The 16,267-nt window shown below is 48.9% G+C and overlaps 2 protein-coding genes across 2 annotated transcripts in view; one reads left to right on the top strand and one right to left on the bottom strand.

Annotated features, from left to right (window-relative positions):
* The window catches only part of LOC310712097 (C-type natriuretic peptide 1-like), a 132,811-nt gene that overhangs the window by 55,053 nt on the left and 61,491 nt on the right, over positions 1-16,267 (top strand). The gene's annotated exons all lie outside the window — the stretch shown is intronic.
* Positions 1-16,267, bottom strand: part of CLCN6 (chloride voltage-gated channel 6) — a 38,606-nt gene that overhangs the window by 15,524 nt on the left and 6,815 nt on the right. The window contains exons 4-16 of the mRNA XM_083514639.1: positions 16,139-16,204; positions 15,180-15,246; positions 12,628-12,734; positions 10,901-11,027; positions 10,703-10,770; positions 9,386-9,444; positions 8,403-8,535; positions 7,100-7,213; positions 5,212-5,378; positions 3,888-4,014; positions 3,310-3,439; positions 918-1,071; positions 639-798 (exon numbers count right to left, since the gene is read on the bottom strand). Of these exons, the coding sequence (XP_083370765.1) occupies positions 639-798; positions 918-1,071; positions 3,310-3,439; positions 3,888-4,014; positions 5,212-5,378; positions 7,100-7,213; positions 8,403-8,535; positions 9,386-9,444; positions 10,703-10,770; positions 10,901-11,027; positions 12,628-12,734; positions 15,180-15,246; positions 16,139-16,204 (1,479 nt within the window). The remainder of the gene's footprint in view (positions 1-638; positions 799-917; positions 1,072-3,309; positions 3,440-3,887; positions 4,015-5,211; positions 5,379-7,099; positions 7,214-8,402; positions 8,536-9,385; positions 9,445-10,702; positions 10,771-10,900; positions 11,028-12,627; positions 12,735-15,179; positions 15,247-16,138; positions 16,205-16,267) is intronic.

Here is a 16,267-nt window from a genome sequence, read left to right as displayed (position 1 = left end):
CGGGTCATGTGGCCAGCAGGACTAAACCGCTTCTGGCACAACAGGAAACTGTGATGGAAGCCAGAGATCAAAGAAACGCCATTTACCTTCCCGCTGGAGCGGTACCTATTTATCTACTTGCACTTTGACGTGCTTTCGAACTGCTAGGTTGGCAGGAGCTGGGACAGAGCAACGGGAGCTCACCCTGTCACGGGGATCGAACCGCCGACCTTCTGATCAGCAAGCCCAAGAGGCTCAGTGGTTTAGAGCACAGCGCTACCCGCATTGCTTCTAGATCTCATAGAAGACATTTTAAAGCAGCTACAGTGGTTGCCAGTTCATTTCTGAATTAGGGAGTTTTGCTTTAAGAAGTCCTCAGGGTAGCTGAGGAGGCTTTCTGTCCAGCAATCCTCATTTTGTCAATTTGTGGTCTGATGCAAACCACACCTACAAAGGGGCTTGGCACAACTGCCGATGTAGGGTGGTGGTGGAGGATTATAGAACTGGAAGGGATCCCAAGGGTCACTGAACCCAACCCCCTCCAATGCGGGTATCCCAACACACAGTCCCCCATCCAATTTGAAACCGTACCAAACCCTGCTTAGCTTTGCAATTGCGCTAGCCGTTGGGAGATACGGTGCTGCTGCTAACAGGCTCACCATAAGCGTGATCATGATGGGGAGCCCGTAAGTGATCTCGTTCGTGGACTCGATCAGGATGACGGTGAGGCTGATTGTCATGCGCACCACCCCTCCCAGGAAGGCAGCTGCCCCGATCAGGGCAAAGGTCCCCGAGTAGATGTGGTCCAGGCCGATGTAACTAGGGGAGAGGAGACAAGTCGGAGGTGTCAGGATGCAGCGGAGACAAGCAGGGAGGGTCTGGGGAGAGAGGGGGGGGGGTCCTGCCCCATAGCGCCATGCGCGAAGCAGAGGAGGCACCTTTTGAGGAGGTTGGCCACCAGGCGTCCGAAGGCAGCCCCGCAAAGCAGCGATGGGACAAAGAGGCCGCTGGGCACAGAAATCCCGTAAGTCCAGCAGGAAAGGAGGAAATAGAGGAGGAAGAACAGGGAGAGGGTGACTGGGCTGAAGGTACCTGCAAAGACAACAGGGAAAGAGGCTTGGGTGGCAGCCCACAGGAGCCCCGCCCACTGACACGAGAGGCCATGCCCCATTCAGGAAGAGCTCTTCCCCCTGCCCCAAAAGAAGCACCCTGCCCACAGAAGCCGTCTTACAGCACTCCGGTTATTCTGAGTGGCTGGGGAAAGAGGCGGTTTAAGTGGCAGCCAGCAGGAGCCCCGCCCACTGAAGTAAAAGGCCACATCCCTTTCAGCAAGAGCTTTGCCACCCCAAGAAGACTCCCACCCACAGAAGCACCCCGCTTTAGGATGCTAAAGCACTCAGGTTATTTTGATACTGGGCGTTTATCGCTCTATAGGAAGGCTGGAGAAGAGTCGTGAGTCCAGCTCCTGTCGTACCCTTCCCATTAGAGCCCAGCAACATCCGGGGGACCCTCAGGTGTTCCCCAGACCCTTCTATATAAGGAAGAGCATTTGGTTTTGTTTTCTAAATCCCTGGAGTCAGGTGGGGGGGTCTATGTAAGGCTCCATGAGAAATTGCCCTGGAAACATCCTCTGCTCTGGGCAAAAAACAGACACCCAAATCTTGCCCTGAAACTGCAATGTTTTAATGGCAACTGTGCCAACCTATCTCCATATCAGCCTTCTCAAAGACCCCATCTCAATTGTGAGCTTCTAAAAAGCAGTTTTTGCTCATGGGAAGAAAAGGTTCTTAAGTTCTTCTCAATCCCTCTCTCCTATATTCAAGTGTGCACCAAAAATTGCAGAAAGGGTATCATTCACACCACCTGCCATTCCCGGCATTATCTTCAGCCTTGATCAGCTATTACCCAAGGACATGGTAATGTCTTTGTGTTTATGTGAATATGTGTGTGGACTGAGAGCACCCGGAAGTGGACACAGGTGGTACTGCCGTAGCGACAAAATCCTCACTTTCAGAAGAGCTGTTCTAGGGCGCTCCATGGCAGTTCTGCTTTACTAGCTTACAGACTCACTGGACATTACCGTAGATTCCGGCGTATAAGACGACTTTTTAACCCCGGAAAAGAGGTTTAAAAGTTGGGGGTCATCTTATACACTTATACACTCCGAAGCAGGAGGCAGCGGGCTCAGCTCTGCACTGGGCGGCTTTCTCCTGACGTGGAGCTGCCCAGCGTATTAGGCGACTGGGCTTATAAGACAAATCCCCAAATTGCAGCTGCCAATTTGGGGGGTCGTCAAATACGCCCAGTCGCCTAATACGCCGGAATCTACGGTATATGTAAGTTATTAGCAACTCCAATAGTAAATCCACAGTAGCAACGGTAGCTCTTCTTGACACAGTAAGTCTGTATGCTAGTAAATTAGTAGTACAGTGGTACCTGGGGTTACAAACACCTTGGGTTACAAACTCCGCTAACCCGGACGTAGTACCTCGGGTTAAGAACTTTACCTCAGGATGAGAACAGAAATAGCATGCTGGCAGTGTGGTGGCAGTGGGAGGCCCCATTAGCTAAAGTGGTACCTCAGGTTAAGAACAGTTTCAGGTTAAGAACGGACCTCCGGAACGAATTAAGTTCGTAACCAGAGGTACCACTGTAAGGCTAATCGTCTAGCTGAGAAACAGCAGATCTGCTTTATGTATAACACCCAGTAAGTTATTAACATAAGCTACTAGTCTAGTAAATAGCAAATAACAGCAGCAGCTGTCCAATAGGAAGTTTAATAGATAAAACAAGAGCTAAAAAACAAAACTAATGGGAGATGTTGCAGTGTAGAGTCAGCCATGACAACCCCACTACTTCTCAGCTAGCCAGCATCCTGTTGGTCCTTCCTGTGCTATTTTGGGGTATTCTGCCTGAGAATTACCATATTTTTTGCTCTATAAGATGCACCAGACCACAAGACGCACCTAGTTTTTGGAGGAGGTAAACAAGGGGGAAAAAATATTCAGAATCCGAAGCCAGAACAGCAAGAGGGATCGCTGTGCAGTGAAAGAAGCAATCCCTCTTGCTGTTCTGGCTTCTGGGATAGCTGCGCAGCCTGCGTTCGCACCGTAAGACGCACACACATTTCCCCGTACTTTTTAGGAGGGAAAAAGTGAGTCTTATAGAGTGCATTGGTTTTCCTCCCCACCCCCACCCCTTTTTGGCTACAATGACAGTCACAGCCTGAGCACCCAAAAATATCCAGGGTGTGGTTTTCAAGAAGCCAGCAGCAGCCTTTTTCGCTGCACTGCCAGCATGCCCTCTGCGCTCCTCACAGCGACCACTCACCCTCCTGGTGGAAAAGCTGCAAGATGGCGGACTCCTGAGGGTTAAAGAAAAGGGTTGCCATGTCGTTGTAAGTGTCGTTTGGGCAGAAGAATGTCTTAATGCTGGAATTCACTTCGTCAGATGAAGAATCCTAACCCGTAACAAGACAGCAACAGTTAAAAATAAAATAAAAAAGGATGAATTAATATGTTTAATGCGGAATTGGAAAGAAAGAAAGATGTTAAGCGATTAAGTTAATTTTATAAGAATATTGGTTTTGGAAAACCATTAAAATGATATACACTGAAATTCAACGAGGGGGATATGAGGAAGTCACTTAACAATGTTACTAAGTTTGGTTTTAATACAGTTGAGATTTATGTTTGTTTGTTTAAAAATTTTTTTGGAAAATCAATAAAAAAAATTGGGGGGGGAAATAAAAATAAAATAAAATAAAAAAGGAACGGCACTCACACACTGAGCGTCGGTATTAGAGGGACCGAGGGATGTGCACTTCAAACTAAGGGCAGAGGAATGTGTTCACTGCCATCATTTTTACCCCTCTCTTCAAGGAAAGGGCCTGCGGCTCTCGCTCTTACCTGCAGGCCGAGAGAGCTGTTGCCCCCGTGGTTGGTGGAAGACAGCGGCCGGCATTCCCCTAGAACCATGGAAGCGACAAACACCACAAGGGTGGTCGTTAGACACACCAGCAGGCTCTCCAAGACTCTGCAAGCGAGAAGAGGCAAGAGAAGCGTGCAAGGGAATTCGGTGGCTCAGAACCGCTCGCTGCTGCCGTCCAACCTTCCACACTGCTGCCGCCCACCACCGGTCCCTCCACAGGGGAGCCACAGAAATCCCCGCAACAGGCTGTCCCAAGATAGTCCAGGGGTGGGGAAATGGGAGATGTAGTCCCAAACATCTGGAGGACACCAGATGTGGCTCCCCAGGCCTTCCTATCTGGCCCTTGGGCGACCCTCCCCAGGCTACGCCCCCCGACCACTGACCCTGCATCACATCTTTCCCAAAAGACAAAGGAGCTTGTGGTGGACTTCAGGAGACAGAAGAGCAACATCCAGCCACTTTTGATTGATGGGGTCTGTGTGGAAAGGGTAACAACGTTCAGATTTCTGGGCATTGAATTACAAGAGGATCTGTCCTGGAGTGTCAACACAAGGGGGCTTGTGAAGAAGGCGCAGCAGAGACTGTACTTTTTGAGAATACTAAGGAAAAACCATCTTCCGCAGAAACTGCTGCTTGCCTTCTATCACTGTGCCATTGAGAGCATGCTCACTTATGGCTTATGTGTGTGGTACGGAAGCTGTACTACCCGGGACAGGATGGGGTTGTGCAGGGTTGCTAAGGCAGCAGAGAGCATTGTTGGCTGCCCACTCTCCACCTTAGAGCAGATTTATGCCACAAGGTGCCATAGGAAGGCACTGGACATAGTAAAAGATCCATCGCATTCTGGTCACTGTCTCTTCGAGCTCTTGCCGTCGGGACAGAGATACAGGACGATGAAGACAAGAACGAGCCGTCTTAAGAACAGCTTCTTCTCCAGAGCGATCTCGGCCCTGAATGGGAAGCCCGGACTTTGAAAGTCATCTAATCTCCCTTGCTGTATTATATCGTATTGTTTAATTAGTGTTTTTATGGAGCAGTCAAGTAATTTCGTTGTTCCCGAAGGGGGCAATGACAATAAAGATATTCTTATTCTTATTCTTAAAAACTTTTGTCTTGCTGGTAAGTGCCCTTCGCCTGTAATAATGCGCTCGTTTTCCTGGATGGAGAGCATCCAAGATGTGTCAAGGTTCCCACCCCTGACCCCCTTCTTGCACACACACACACACACACACACACACACACACAGCAGCAGCAGTGGAACAAGAAGGCGACAACGACAGGCAGGGTAAAGGCGGCAGGTACCTGACCAGCTTGGGCTTGGGGTGGACGTTCCGCATGCGGTACTTTGCAAGCCTCTTGTTGATGCAGTTGAAGGTAGCCCCCAAGAGGCCGCCCAGGATCCCCATCAGGATGAAGAAGCCCAAGTCCACGGCCGTCCACAGGTGGCATTTTTTGTCAGATTCCGGGCACTAGAGGGAGTGGAGTCGAAAGGAAGGGAAACAGGTGAGTCAACGGGGAGAAAATGAGGCAGGTGTAGCAGTTTCATTTTATGCTTCAAGGAGGGGGGAAAAAATCAAGAAGCAGGCACATGGTGAAAAAAGAGGACGCAACCTCTTTTTTGGGCGAAAGGGATGGGCTTTCCACTCCGCTTGCTTGTTAACCGTGTCATGTTATGTTAAAGCCTCACTCTGGGTTGCTAGTAAGTTATGCTCGTTTCTTTCCTGCAGAGGCTAGAGACAGCCTGTGCTTTATGTACTGACATGCTGTTAATTTTCATAGCCACTTTTAATAACTGCACTGTTTCTAAATAAGAACCTAACTTTAAAGCCCTAAATGGCCTTGGCCCTGTACAGTGGTACCTCAGGTTACATACACTTCAGGTTACATACGCTTCAGGTTACAGACTCCGCTAACCCAGAAATAGTGCTTCAGGTTAAGAACTTTGCTTCAGGATGAGAACAGAAATCAGGCTCCGGCGGCACAGCAGCAGCAGGAGGCCCCATTAGCTAAAGTGGTGCTTCAGGTTAAGAACAGTTTCAGGTTAAGAACGGACCTCCGGAACGAATTAAGGACGTAACCCAAGGTACCACTGTATACCCGAAGGAGCGTCTTCACCCCATCGTTCAGCCTGGACACTGAGGTCCAGATCCGAGGGCCTTCTGGAGATTCCCTCCCTGGGAGATGTGAGGTTACAGGGAACCAGGCAGAGGGCCTTCTCGGTAGTGGCGCCCGTCCTGTGGAACACCCTCCCATCAGATGTCAAGGAAATACACAACTACCTGGCTTTTAGAAGACATCTGAAGGCAGCCCTGTTTAGGGAAACTTTTAATGTTTGATGTCTTACTGTGTTTTTAATATTCTGTTGGGAGCCGCCCAGAGTGGCTGAGGAAACCCAGCCAGATGGGTGCGTTGAATGGTCTCTTTAAATTTGAAGGTTCATTATTGTTCCACAAGATGTGTATTTCTTTAAAGGCCAGAGCAGATAACGTGACCTAGTTTTACAGCTGTGAAGCAGTATAGCAGGTGCTGCTAAGTTATGTTTATTAATCTGTTGGGTACGGTCTATAAGGAGCAGCATGTAGCTCTCTCAGTACCCTGGTGAATGGGTCATGCTTATTGATATATTGCAATTTAGTGTAAAAGGAGTTTTTGTTTTTGTTATTAAAACCTAGCAAAAGTTACTTTTGCGTTTCTTGAAATGTGTGATCTCCCCAGCAAGCCTTCTGCAGCGCAGCTAATCTGCAAATAGCCAACAGGGTGGGGTATAAATAATAAAATTGTTGTTGTTGTTGTTGTTAAGGACCTTCTGGAGCCAGCCAGTGGCCCGTCTAGTCTAGCATCCTGCTCGCACACTGGCCAATCAGATGTCCACACACAGGACCCGAGAGCAAGCGTACTCTCCCCTCCTGTGATTTCCAGCAACTGGTCTTCAGGACCATGACTGCCTCCTATCATGGTGGCAGAGAACAGAAATCATGGCTAGTACCTATTGATAGCCTTCTCGGTGACCATCACTGCCTCCTGCAGGAGTGAGTTCCATAGTTTAACTATGTGCTGTGTGAAGGACTTTTGTTTATCTGTCACAGATCTTCCACTGGATACCCACGAGGTCTAATGTTACAAGGGAGAAAAACCTTCCTTGCTCCGATTTCTCCATGACGCGCATCATTTTATGTCAAGCGATACCTACCTTGAACTCCCCAAAATTCAGCAATCCCGGGAGCTGGAAGGATCCCCAACTTCCAAACTGGATCCCGGAGCGGAAGAAGTTCAGAGTGAAGGTGGCAGACATAGAACAAAAGAGCTGGGGAAGGAGAGAGAAGGTAGCATTTGAAAGGGGTGGTGTCTATACCCGAGGGTCTCAGGGCGGATCACAGAAAAGATCACAGCATGTCTAATCAGAATAAAAGCAACAATCTAATAACACACACCCCCTCCAAAAAAGTCACCTGTCAGGGGACTGCCATTGGAACAGGGGAGGGAGGCAGGGGGGCCGCAGGGATACAGCGAGCCTCCAAAACTCCGGAGGAGCAGTTGCTCCTCCAGCAGTGGGAAAAGCCACACCTCCAGTGGAGAAGAAAAGGAAGGGGCCAGCCAAGAGAGGAAAGGGCTCGAGGATGCTGCTGAGAGCCCCAGTGCCTCACCTAGCCAGGCTGGGCAGGAGAGACGCACGCCCCTTCCATCATCGCCCAGCATGCACAGAGGGGTGAAACGCAAAGAGGGGAGGCGGAGGCTTGGGGTACCGAAGTTCTTGTGCTGGGGGAGAAGCCGGAAGCGGCCACTCCCGGATTCTGCAAGTGACTAAGACGGACATGAACTTTGTGGTTCTGTGCTGCAAATAGTTTGCACAATAAAACCTGTAAAAGACAGATCGGAGCCCTGCCTGGTTACTCACGAGCAACCACCACCCGCACCTGACAGTCACCACATTTTTAAAGGGCATAGGATGTCAAGCAAGTCAACCAAAGGCCTGGTTAAAAAGGAATGTTTTTGCCTGGCGCCTAAAGGTGTATAATGAAGGCACCAGGCGAACTTCCCTGGGGAGAGCATTCCACAGACAGGGAGCCACTGCAGAGAAGGCCCCGTTCTCATGTTGCCACCCTCTGGACCTCTTGAGGAGGAGGCACATGAATAAAGGTCTCAGAAGATGATCTAGGGTCTGGGTAGGTTCATATGGAAAGAGGTGGTCCTTGAGGTATTGTGGTCCTGAGCCATTTAAGGCTTTATAGATCAAAACCAGAACTTTGAATTGGGCCAGGAAACTAATTGGTAGCCAGTGCAGTCAGACCAGGATCGGTGTAATGTGCTCAAACCATCTTGCTTTGGTGAGCAACCTGGCCGCTGAATTCTGCACCAGCTGAAGTTTCTGAACTGTCTTCAGAGCCAGCCCTACCTAAAAGATTTGGTATAGTCTTCCTCCCAGGGACTCATTTTCAGTACAAACTCGTTTTTCAACCAGTAACTTGTGATAAATCATCCCTTTAGGGCCTCACCACTTTCCACGTCAGGCCCTGGTTCCAGAAGGACGAGCCCTCTTCGAGGCTGAAGAGCGTGCCACCAATTGGGGCCCCAAAGGCTGCGGCCACACCAGCAGCAGCTCCAGCAGACACAAAATCCCTCTTGTCCCTAAGAAAAGAGAAAAATTGAGGGAGAAATCGGGAGATTGTTTTCCTTTTAAAGAATGTTTTGATTGGTTTCCAATCGAGCTTCAGATGCCGCGAGAACGCACGCCAAAAGTAGAATATAAACAGTCATTAGCAAAATGCATTATCCCACAACTGTTTATGTGTTAGTGGAGAATGCTCTGTCATGCATGGACTTTTAGTCAAAAATGTCATAGAAAGGTAAGCACTTGTATAAAGTTGCCAGAGTCTCGCGTTCCATTTAAAGCTTTCACACGCTTAGTGAGCTTTTCTTAGGAGATGTTTCTTAACAAAAGAGGCTGGGGCAACGACAGGGAACCTTTTTGTTCGGGGGTGGGGATCCATCACCTCACATCATAGTGAAATCAGGCAACGGTGTGCTTTGAAGCCCCAATTGCTGGGACTTCAAAGTGCAGCGTGGGGCTCTGGAAATCTGGAAGTTCAAAGAACAGAGCAAGGCTGTTTGCAAAAGGGCTTTCAAGCAGCCCCGTGCTGTGCTTTGGGCTGCAGGGGCCTGTATGCAGCTGGGGAACAGGCATGCACAGCCAAGCTGTACAGGATTTAACCCCCATTTGTCAGCTGATGAATGTGCGTTAGACCCAACTTCTTTGACTGTGAGCGCCAGTTCCCAGGAGCATGTAAGAATAGCTCTCTCCTTTAAATGTGAATCAGGTTTTCTCCAGAAACTAGCCAGCGATTCGCCATCAGTCCACCCACTTACCTCCTTGCCCAAGCGTGGCATAAACCACAGATATGAAGATGCACCTCTTAAGATAGAACATTTGAAATCACCACCACCACCACAACATCCCCACCCTGATTTGGTAATGTACCTATCGCTGCGGAAATAGGGGAAGTTGAACTGGATCTTTCTCAAGGAGATGCTCTGGAACTGGGCAGAGAAAGAGAGAAATAACAATTCAGAAGCTGAACAAGACGGATACAAACACACACAATTAATGTAGACCGTGCTCTGCATATAAACCGTGATCCCCTTTGAGGACACACACACAAATCACAGTAAATGAACTAGCTCAGGTCCTTAGAGGCAAGCACAAATTAATGAGACAGAATTCTAAGAACAGAGTTCCACTTCTTGGAATCTTGAAAAGGGTTAAGTCTCTAAGCTCTCATGAGAGACTTGAAAGCCTGCAGGGAATCCCTGTTGCAAGCTCAGAAATGGGCACAGACTGACCACCTGTATGGGCAATCTATCCGGAAGATATTTGTAATTTCGATGAGTTTAGTGATCTGACATGGTCATCTCTTCCTGCCCGTTTCATTCCTGCATCTGTTTACTTCCTCTCTCTATCTCGTTCAAGTTCTTTGATGGCTGATAGCAGCCTTTAATGTATAATCTGGTGGAAGGAAGAAGTGATAATGCAGGGTACCTTCTGACCTTCTCTGATGTTAGACATTGCTTGGAGGAACATGCAGTATTGGAAGAGGGGGCTACCTAATTAATAATCTGCAGTAGCTAGTCAAGCAAGGCACATAGGCTAACAAGTTAGGATCTACAGTGGTGCCCCGCAAGACGAATGCCTCGCAAGGCGAAAAACCCGCTAGACGAAAGGGTTTTCCGTTTTTCGATGCGCTTCGCAAGATGAATTTCCCTATGGGCTTGCTTCGCAAGACGAAAACGTCTTGCAAGTCTTGCGATTTTTTTCGCTTTCCCCCCCCTTTTCTAAGCCGCTAAGCCGCTAATAGCCTTTTAGCCGCTAATCCGCTAAGCCTTTAATAGCCGCTAAGCCTTTAATAGCGCTAATCCGCTAAACCGCTAATAGCGCTAATCCACTAATCCGTCAATGGGCTTGCTTCGCAAGACGAAAAAACCGCTAGACGAAGAGACTCGCGGAACGGATTAATTTCATCTTGCGAGGCACCACTGTATAAATCGGGTGGTTTGGGGACATAGTTCTTTGTAAAGCTCGTGTACGAACTCATAGCCAGAGGGTTACCTGGAAGTCACTTCACCACTTCTTGAGGGCTTCCCAGTGGCAGATCAAAGTGCTTGCTTGGTAATGTACATAATGATTGCTGTGCAGAATAAAATCTTTAATCTTCTCACTCACTTGTGTTTGTATTGCTCCTGAATCTCATTAAAGGAGCCGCCTTGCATTTGGCAAGACACCACCTCTGCTGGCACTCACCTGAGGCAGACCGGCTCCTACCACAGCACCGCTGTGGATCATGGGACCCTCCTTCCCTACAAAGAGACCTGGGGAAAAGAGACAGGTAGGTGAGTTCTCTATACAAGCCAAGATCTGGGAGCTGGAAGGATAAGAGACAGAATAAAAAGTGTCATGCGGGTGGGAGCAGAATCCCACAGGGGACAGGTCCCCTCTTACCTCCGGCGACGCTGAAGAGCACCCCGAGAGCTTTGCACACCAGAGTCCGGAGGCGAACAATCCCAGGAACCTTCACTCCGTTCAAGTAGCATTTGATCTCCGGAATCCCAGAACCGGCAGCCACAGGCTGAAAGGAGAAGGACCACAGCTCAGGAGCAGGGCACTTGCTTTGCATGTAGAAGGTCCCAGGCTCAAACCTTGGAAGCAACCTCCAGGTAAGGCTGGGGGTAACCACCCTTGCCAAAATCCCTAGAGCGCCAGTCAGCGTAGAGAACAAAGAGCTAGGTAGACCAGTGGTCTGAATCAGTATGATGAGCTTCCTAGGTTTCTATTTAAATCAGCCCTCTGCTCAGAATCATGAGGACTAGGATCTTAGTTTTTCTTTAGGGGAAGGACCAAAGCTCAGCCGCACATCACCTGCTTTGCACACAGAAGGGCCCAGATTTAATGCCAGGCTTTTTAAGGTAGGGCTGGGACAGAGAGCCCAATCTGAAACCCTGGAGAATCGCTGCCAGTCAGGGAACCAAGGCTGAACCGGATTGGACCACAAGAACCTCAGAATAAGACGGCTGCCTATATCCCTATGTACCTATATTTGTGTGTTTTTTCAAGTCTTATTGATTTTGGTTTGTTTGTCTTCATGGTGGTTTTAGGCATTGTTTGTTTTTAATTGGTTTGTGGATTTTAGCCAGGTTTCATTTTGCCATTTTGTTGGCAAGCTCTTTGATCAAATGGCGTATTAATCTTCCAAATGAATAAGGCGGCGTAATGCTTGAGACCCAGGCAAAAAATGAATCAAAGGAGGTTCATATTTCTGACCCACAAATGTACTTACAATGGCACAAGTGGTGTTCTTGAATCGTTTAAGAGCACAATTCAAAGTGTTGGTGCTGACCTTTAAAGTCCTAAACGGCCTCGGCCCTGCATACCTGAAGGAGCATCTCCACCCCAATCATTCAGCCCGGACACTGAGGTCCAGCTCCGAGGGCCTTCTGGCGGTTCCCTCCCTGTGAGAAGTAAAGCTACAGGAACCAGGCAGAGGGCCTTCTCGGTAGTGGCACCCTCACTGTGCAACGCCCTCCCATCAGATGTCAAGGAGATAAAGAACTACACAACTGTTAGAAGACACCTGAAGGCAGTCCTGTTTAGGGACGTTTTTAATGTTTGATGTTTTATTATGTTTTTATATGTTTTGGAAACCACCCAGAGTGGCTGGAGCAAACTAACCAGATAGGCGGAATACAAATAAAATAATAGTAATAGTAATTCTGAAGACTGGGCTCGGCCCAAGAGATTCCTCAACAGCTTTCCAGAGAAATGTGTTGGTAAAAAAGGTTGCTCAGATCCCTTAGTTTTAGTCCATGCTCGTAATTCAGGTGTAGGTAACCTATGACCCTCCAGATGTTGCTGAACTACAACTCCCATCAGCCTTAGCAAATGTACCCAATGGCCAGGGATGATGGGAGTTGTCATTCAGCAATAGAGGGCCAAAGTTTCCCTATGCCTGCTCTGTAACTATCTGCCTGATTGCCTAGAGCGAGCAAGAACCGATGGCAGGCAACCAGGCAAGAAACTTTTTTTCTTTTTCTTTTTTTGCAAAGTAGAGAACGGAAAGTTCTTTCCCCTTTCCCACAAACGACTTAACTCAGATTCAGGTGGGAAGACTGGCCTATAGAAAATTCTGCACACTGGAGAACTTTCAAGCCCGGCTGGCTGCTCCATATTACCTGGATCAAGACGAGGAGGCTGGCCAGGAAGATGAAGGTCAGGTTAAAGCCGAGGAGCTCCAGCAGGGACACCGCAAGGCAGCCTTTCTCGCTGCACTCCTCCACCGCTGCAGGGCGAGAGTCAAGGAAATGGACGCAGCCAGCCTGGGAAGACCTCTCTGCTTTATCCCAGCTGACCTATGCAACAAGAGTTCCTATTTATCGGCAAAGAACAACTGCTTCAACCCACGCTGCTTCAGGGACAGAGCCACAGAAATGGGCACGGCCAGCCTGCCCATGTTACAGAGGCAAGGAACTTGTAAATCAGTCTGAGGGCCACACTCCCTTCTGGGCAAGCTCCTAGGGGCCATGTGCAGGGCGGGGCCAGAGGCAGAAGTCAGCTGAGCAACCAATGTGCATTTTACCTTTTTATGGTAGGCTAGTTTCTACACGGGACGCGGGTGGCGCTGTGAGTTAAACCACAGAGCCTAGGGCTTGCCGATCAGAAGGTTGGCAGTTCGAATCCCCGCGACGGGGTGAGCTCCTGTTGCTCGGTCCCTGCTCCTGCCAACCTAGCAGTTCGAAAGCATGTCAAAGTGCAAGTAGATAAATAGGTACCACTCTGGCGGGAAGGTAAATGGCGTTTCCGTGCACTGCTCTGGTTCACCAGAAGCGGCTTAGTCATGCTGGCCACATGACCCGGAAGCTGTACACCGGCTCCCTCGGCCAATAAAGCGAGATGAGCACCGCAAGCCCAGAGTCGGCCACAACTGGACCTAATGGTCAGGGGTCCCTTTACCTTTACCTAGTTTCTTCCCACAATCTTGCACACACTTCTCTTTGCTCCATCCAGGCAAACCAGAAACATTATCAGGGTTCGAGGGCACAGAGGGACCTGGAAGGCCGAATATGGCCTCTGGGTCTGAGGATCCCCAACTTCAAAACTCGATTACTGCAGTGCGTGCTCTGCGGGGCTTTCCTTGGGCTGGGCTGGAGGCTGGAGCTGAGGCAAAATGCCGTGGGGGACAGACTTACCAGCATGTAACCTTGGTGCTCCAAAGTGTGTTCCATCTCTCCACATGCTAGTGGGCAAGGTTAATGTTCCTTGCATTAATTTACAAGGCCCTTAGCAACTCAAGTCCATGTGTCAGGGACCGTGCTGAGGAGGGCTGCTCTGAGGATGAATGGTGGGAGCCTCCCCTCCCCCCGATCAGGATCCTGAATCTTCCCAGGAGCAGGACGACAGTATAGATTTGGAACAGTGGTTTGCAGAGGGACATAGTTCAGAAGGCAGAAGCTGGGAAGTACTGGGTGGGGAACAGCTAGGAGAGGAAGAACTGGGAGAGAGAAAGAGAGTTAACAGACGCAATGTTGCTGGGAAGCGTGCAGCCACTCAGCCCAGGGTCAAGGAGAGCAGATAAGGTGGCAGCACAGAAAGCACAGCGGTTGCAAGATCAGGTTACAAGTTGTGGAAGTGAAGCGGGTGACTAGGGAAGAAGTGGGTGGAAACCTTAATTGGGAGCACCGCCGTTCCTAGGAAATGGATTCTTTGTTCTCTCGCTGTGATCATTAAAGTTTCTAACTGGTAAGAAAGCTCCTTTCCTTTGTTCTGCTTTTTGTTCTTGTTGTTTAGTCGTGTCCGACTCTTCGTGACCCCATGGACCAGAGCACGCCAGGCACTCCTGTCTTCCACTGCCTCCCGCAGTTTGGTCAGACTCATGCTGGTAGCTTCGAGAACACAGTCCAACCATCTCATCCTCTGTCGTCCCCTTCTCCTTGTGCCCTCCATCTTTCCCAACATCAGGGTCTTTTCCAGGGAGTCTTCTCTTCTCATGAGGTGGCCAAAGTATTGGAGCCTCAGCTTCAGGATCTGTCCTTCCAGTGAGCACTCAGGGCTAATTTCCTTAAGAATGGAGAGGTTTGATCTTCTTGCAGTCCATGGGACTCTCAAGAGTCTCCCCAGCACCATAAGTCAATTCTTTGGCGATCAGCCCTCTTTATGGTCCAGCTCTCACTTCCATACATCAGGGAAGCCAATTCCCTGAAGTCTGACACCAGGATACCTCAAGGACCACTTGATCCTTAAATCATTCTTTGGGGGAGTTGCTACCAGTGGTGCTCTACAGCTCACAGCCACCAAGAATCATGTATTCAGTATTGTGGGCCCAATTTTATGGAAGTCCTTCCTAGCTGAGGTCAGACAGGCCCCGTCTCCCTGCTGAACTGCCAGCACCTACTAGAGACCTTTTAATTCCATCATGCATTTTGATTTTGAGTTTGGTTTTACAGTCTTAACTCGTTTTCATTTACCTGCACTGCTTTAAGAAATAAAATAAAATATTCTGTTAACACCGACGACCTCATTGGCTTACCCCAGTTTGGCAAACATGCAAGAAGCATCTCTAGGTGATCATTACTCCTTCCCACCCTGAATCTAAGTGGTATGGGCAGGTCAAATAAATCAAGCGTCTCAATAGAAGCCAGCGAGGCTTCTCAGACCAACTCTCAAAAATATTTCCTTGCCACTGCCTCAGTTAGAGAGGCCACTGAAATGACAAAACCAAGGTGGATACAATTCTGCACGATGTGGAACTTGAGTTTGGAGAAGAGTCGTACAAAGAAGTCCACAAAGAGACCAACCTGCGAGAGGAGAAGAGGGGGAGGGGGGGTTAAGGAAAAGAAGACCAGTGCAGCAGAAAAGGGAAGGTTCTTCATCCTACCGGGGGCCGCATGGAAGTGTGGAATAGTGTGGCCTAGTGCCAGCCTAGGACCTTGGAGACTAGGGTTCAACCCTCAGCCATGAAGCTTGCTAAGTAATCTTAGGCCTGTCACTGTCTCTGCCTAACCTACCTCAAAGGGTTGTTCTGAGAATAAAGCAAGGAAAAAGGGGTGGAACCGCGTACATCACAATGAGGTCCTTGGAGGAAATGAAAGATATAAATGCAATAAAAGATTTTTTTAAAATAAACAAACATGAGTGGTGAGCAGGTCCAGTGGCAAAAAAAATGGGCAAATCAATACGTGTATACCAGGATATGTTCAAGCCACACAAAAAGCAGACAATTCTACTTCCCCCAAAGCATCCTGGGAGGTGTAGTTTGTTAAGGGTGCTGAGAATTATTCAGAGACCCCCTATTCCCCCTCACGGAGCTACAATTCCCAGAGCGATTTAACATATAACTCTTCTTCCCCATGCCACGACATCATGATTAATAAAACAAATGCAAAGCAATAATGCCCTTTGAAAATGTGTGTGATGGAGAAGAATCAGTCCCTCTCCCCATGGAACTCTGGGAATTGTAGTTCTGCAAGGGGGAAAGGGGCCCCTTAGCACCCTTAACAAATTTCGGTTCCCAGGATCCTTTAGGCGAAGCTGCGGCTGTTTAAAGTGGCATCCTAGTGCTTTAAATGTATAGTGTAGACAGGGTCTACTCTATGGAGGACAAGCACGGGATATAATGGGTCTACTCTGAGTAGGACTAGCACTGCATCTGCCCTTCACTGGAGGAAGCAAGCTAGCGAGGACCCTTACCATCCCAGTGCAGACTCCAATGGCAAAAACCACCATCCACTTCACAGCTTCATACCGCCAGCCTTTCTGTGAGAGAGGGGGGAAAAGACAGAGTTGGGAATCGTGTGTCGTCACCACTTCTCTGGGCTG

Source organism: Podarcis liolepis, assembly GCF_965112155.1.
Source record: "Podarcis liolepis genome assembly, chromosome: 7".
NCBI lineage: Eukaryota > Metazoa > Chordata > Lepidosauria > Squamata > Lacertidae > Podarcis > Podarcis liolepis.
This window is presented reverse-complemented; position numbering and strand designations above follow the sequence as displayed.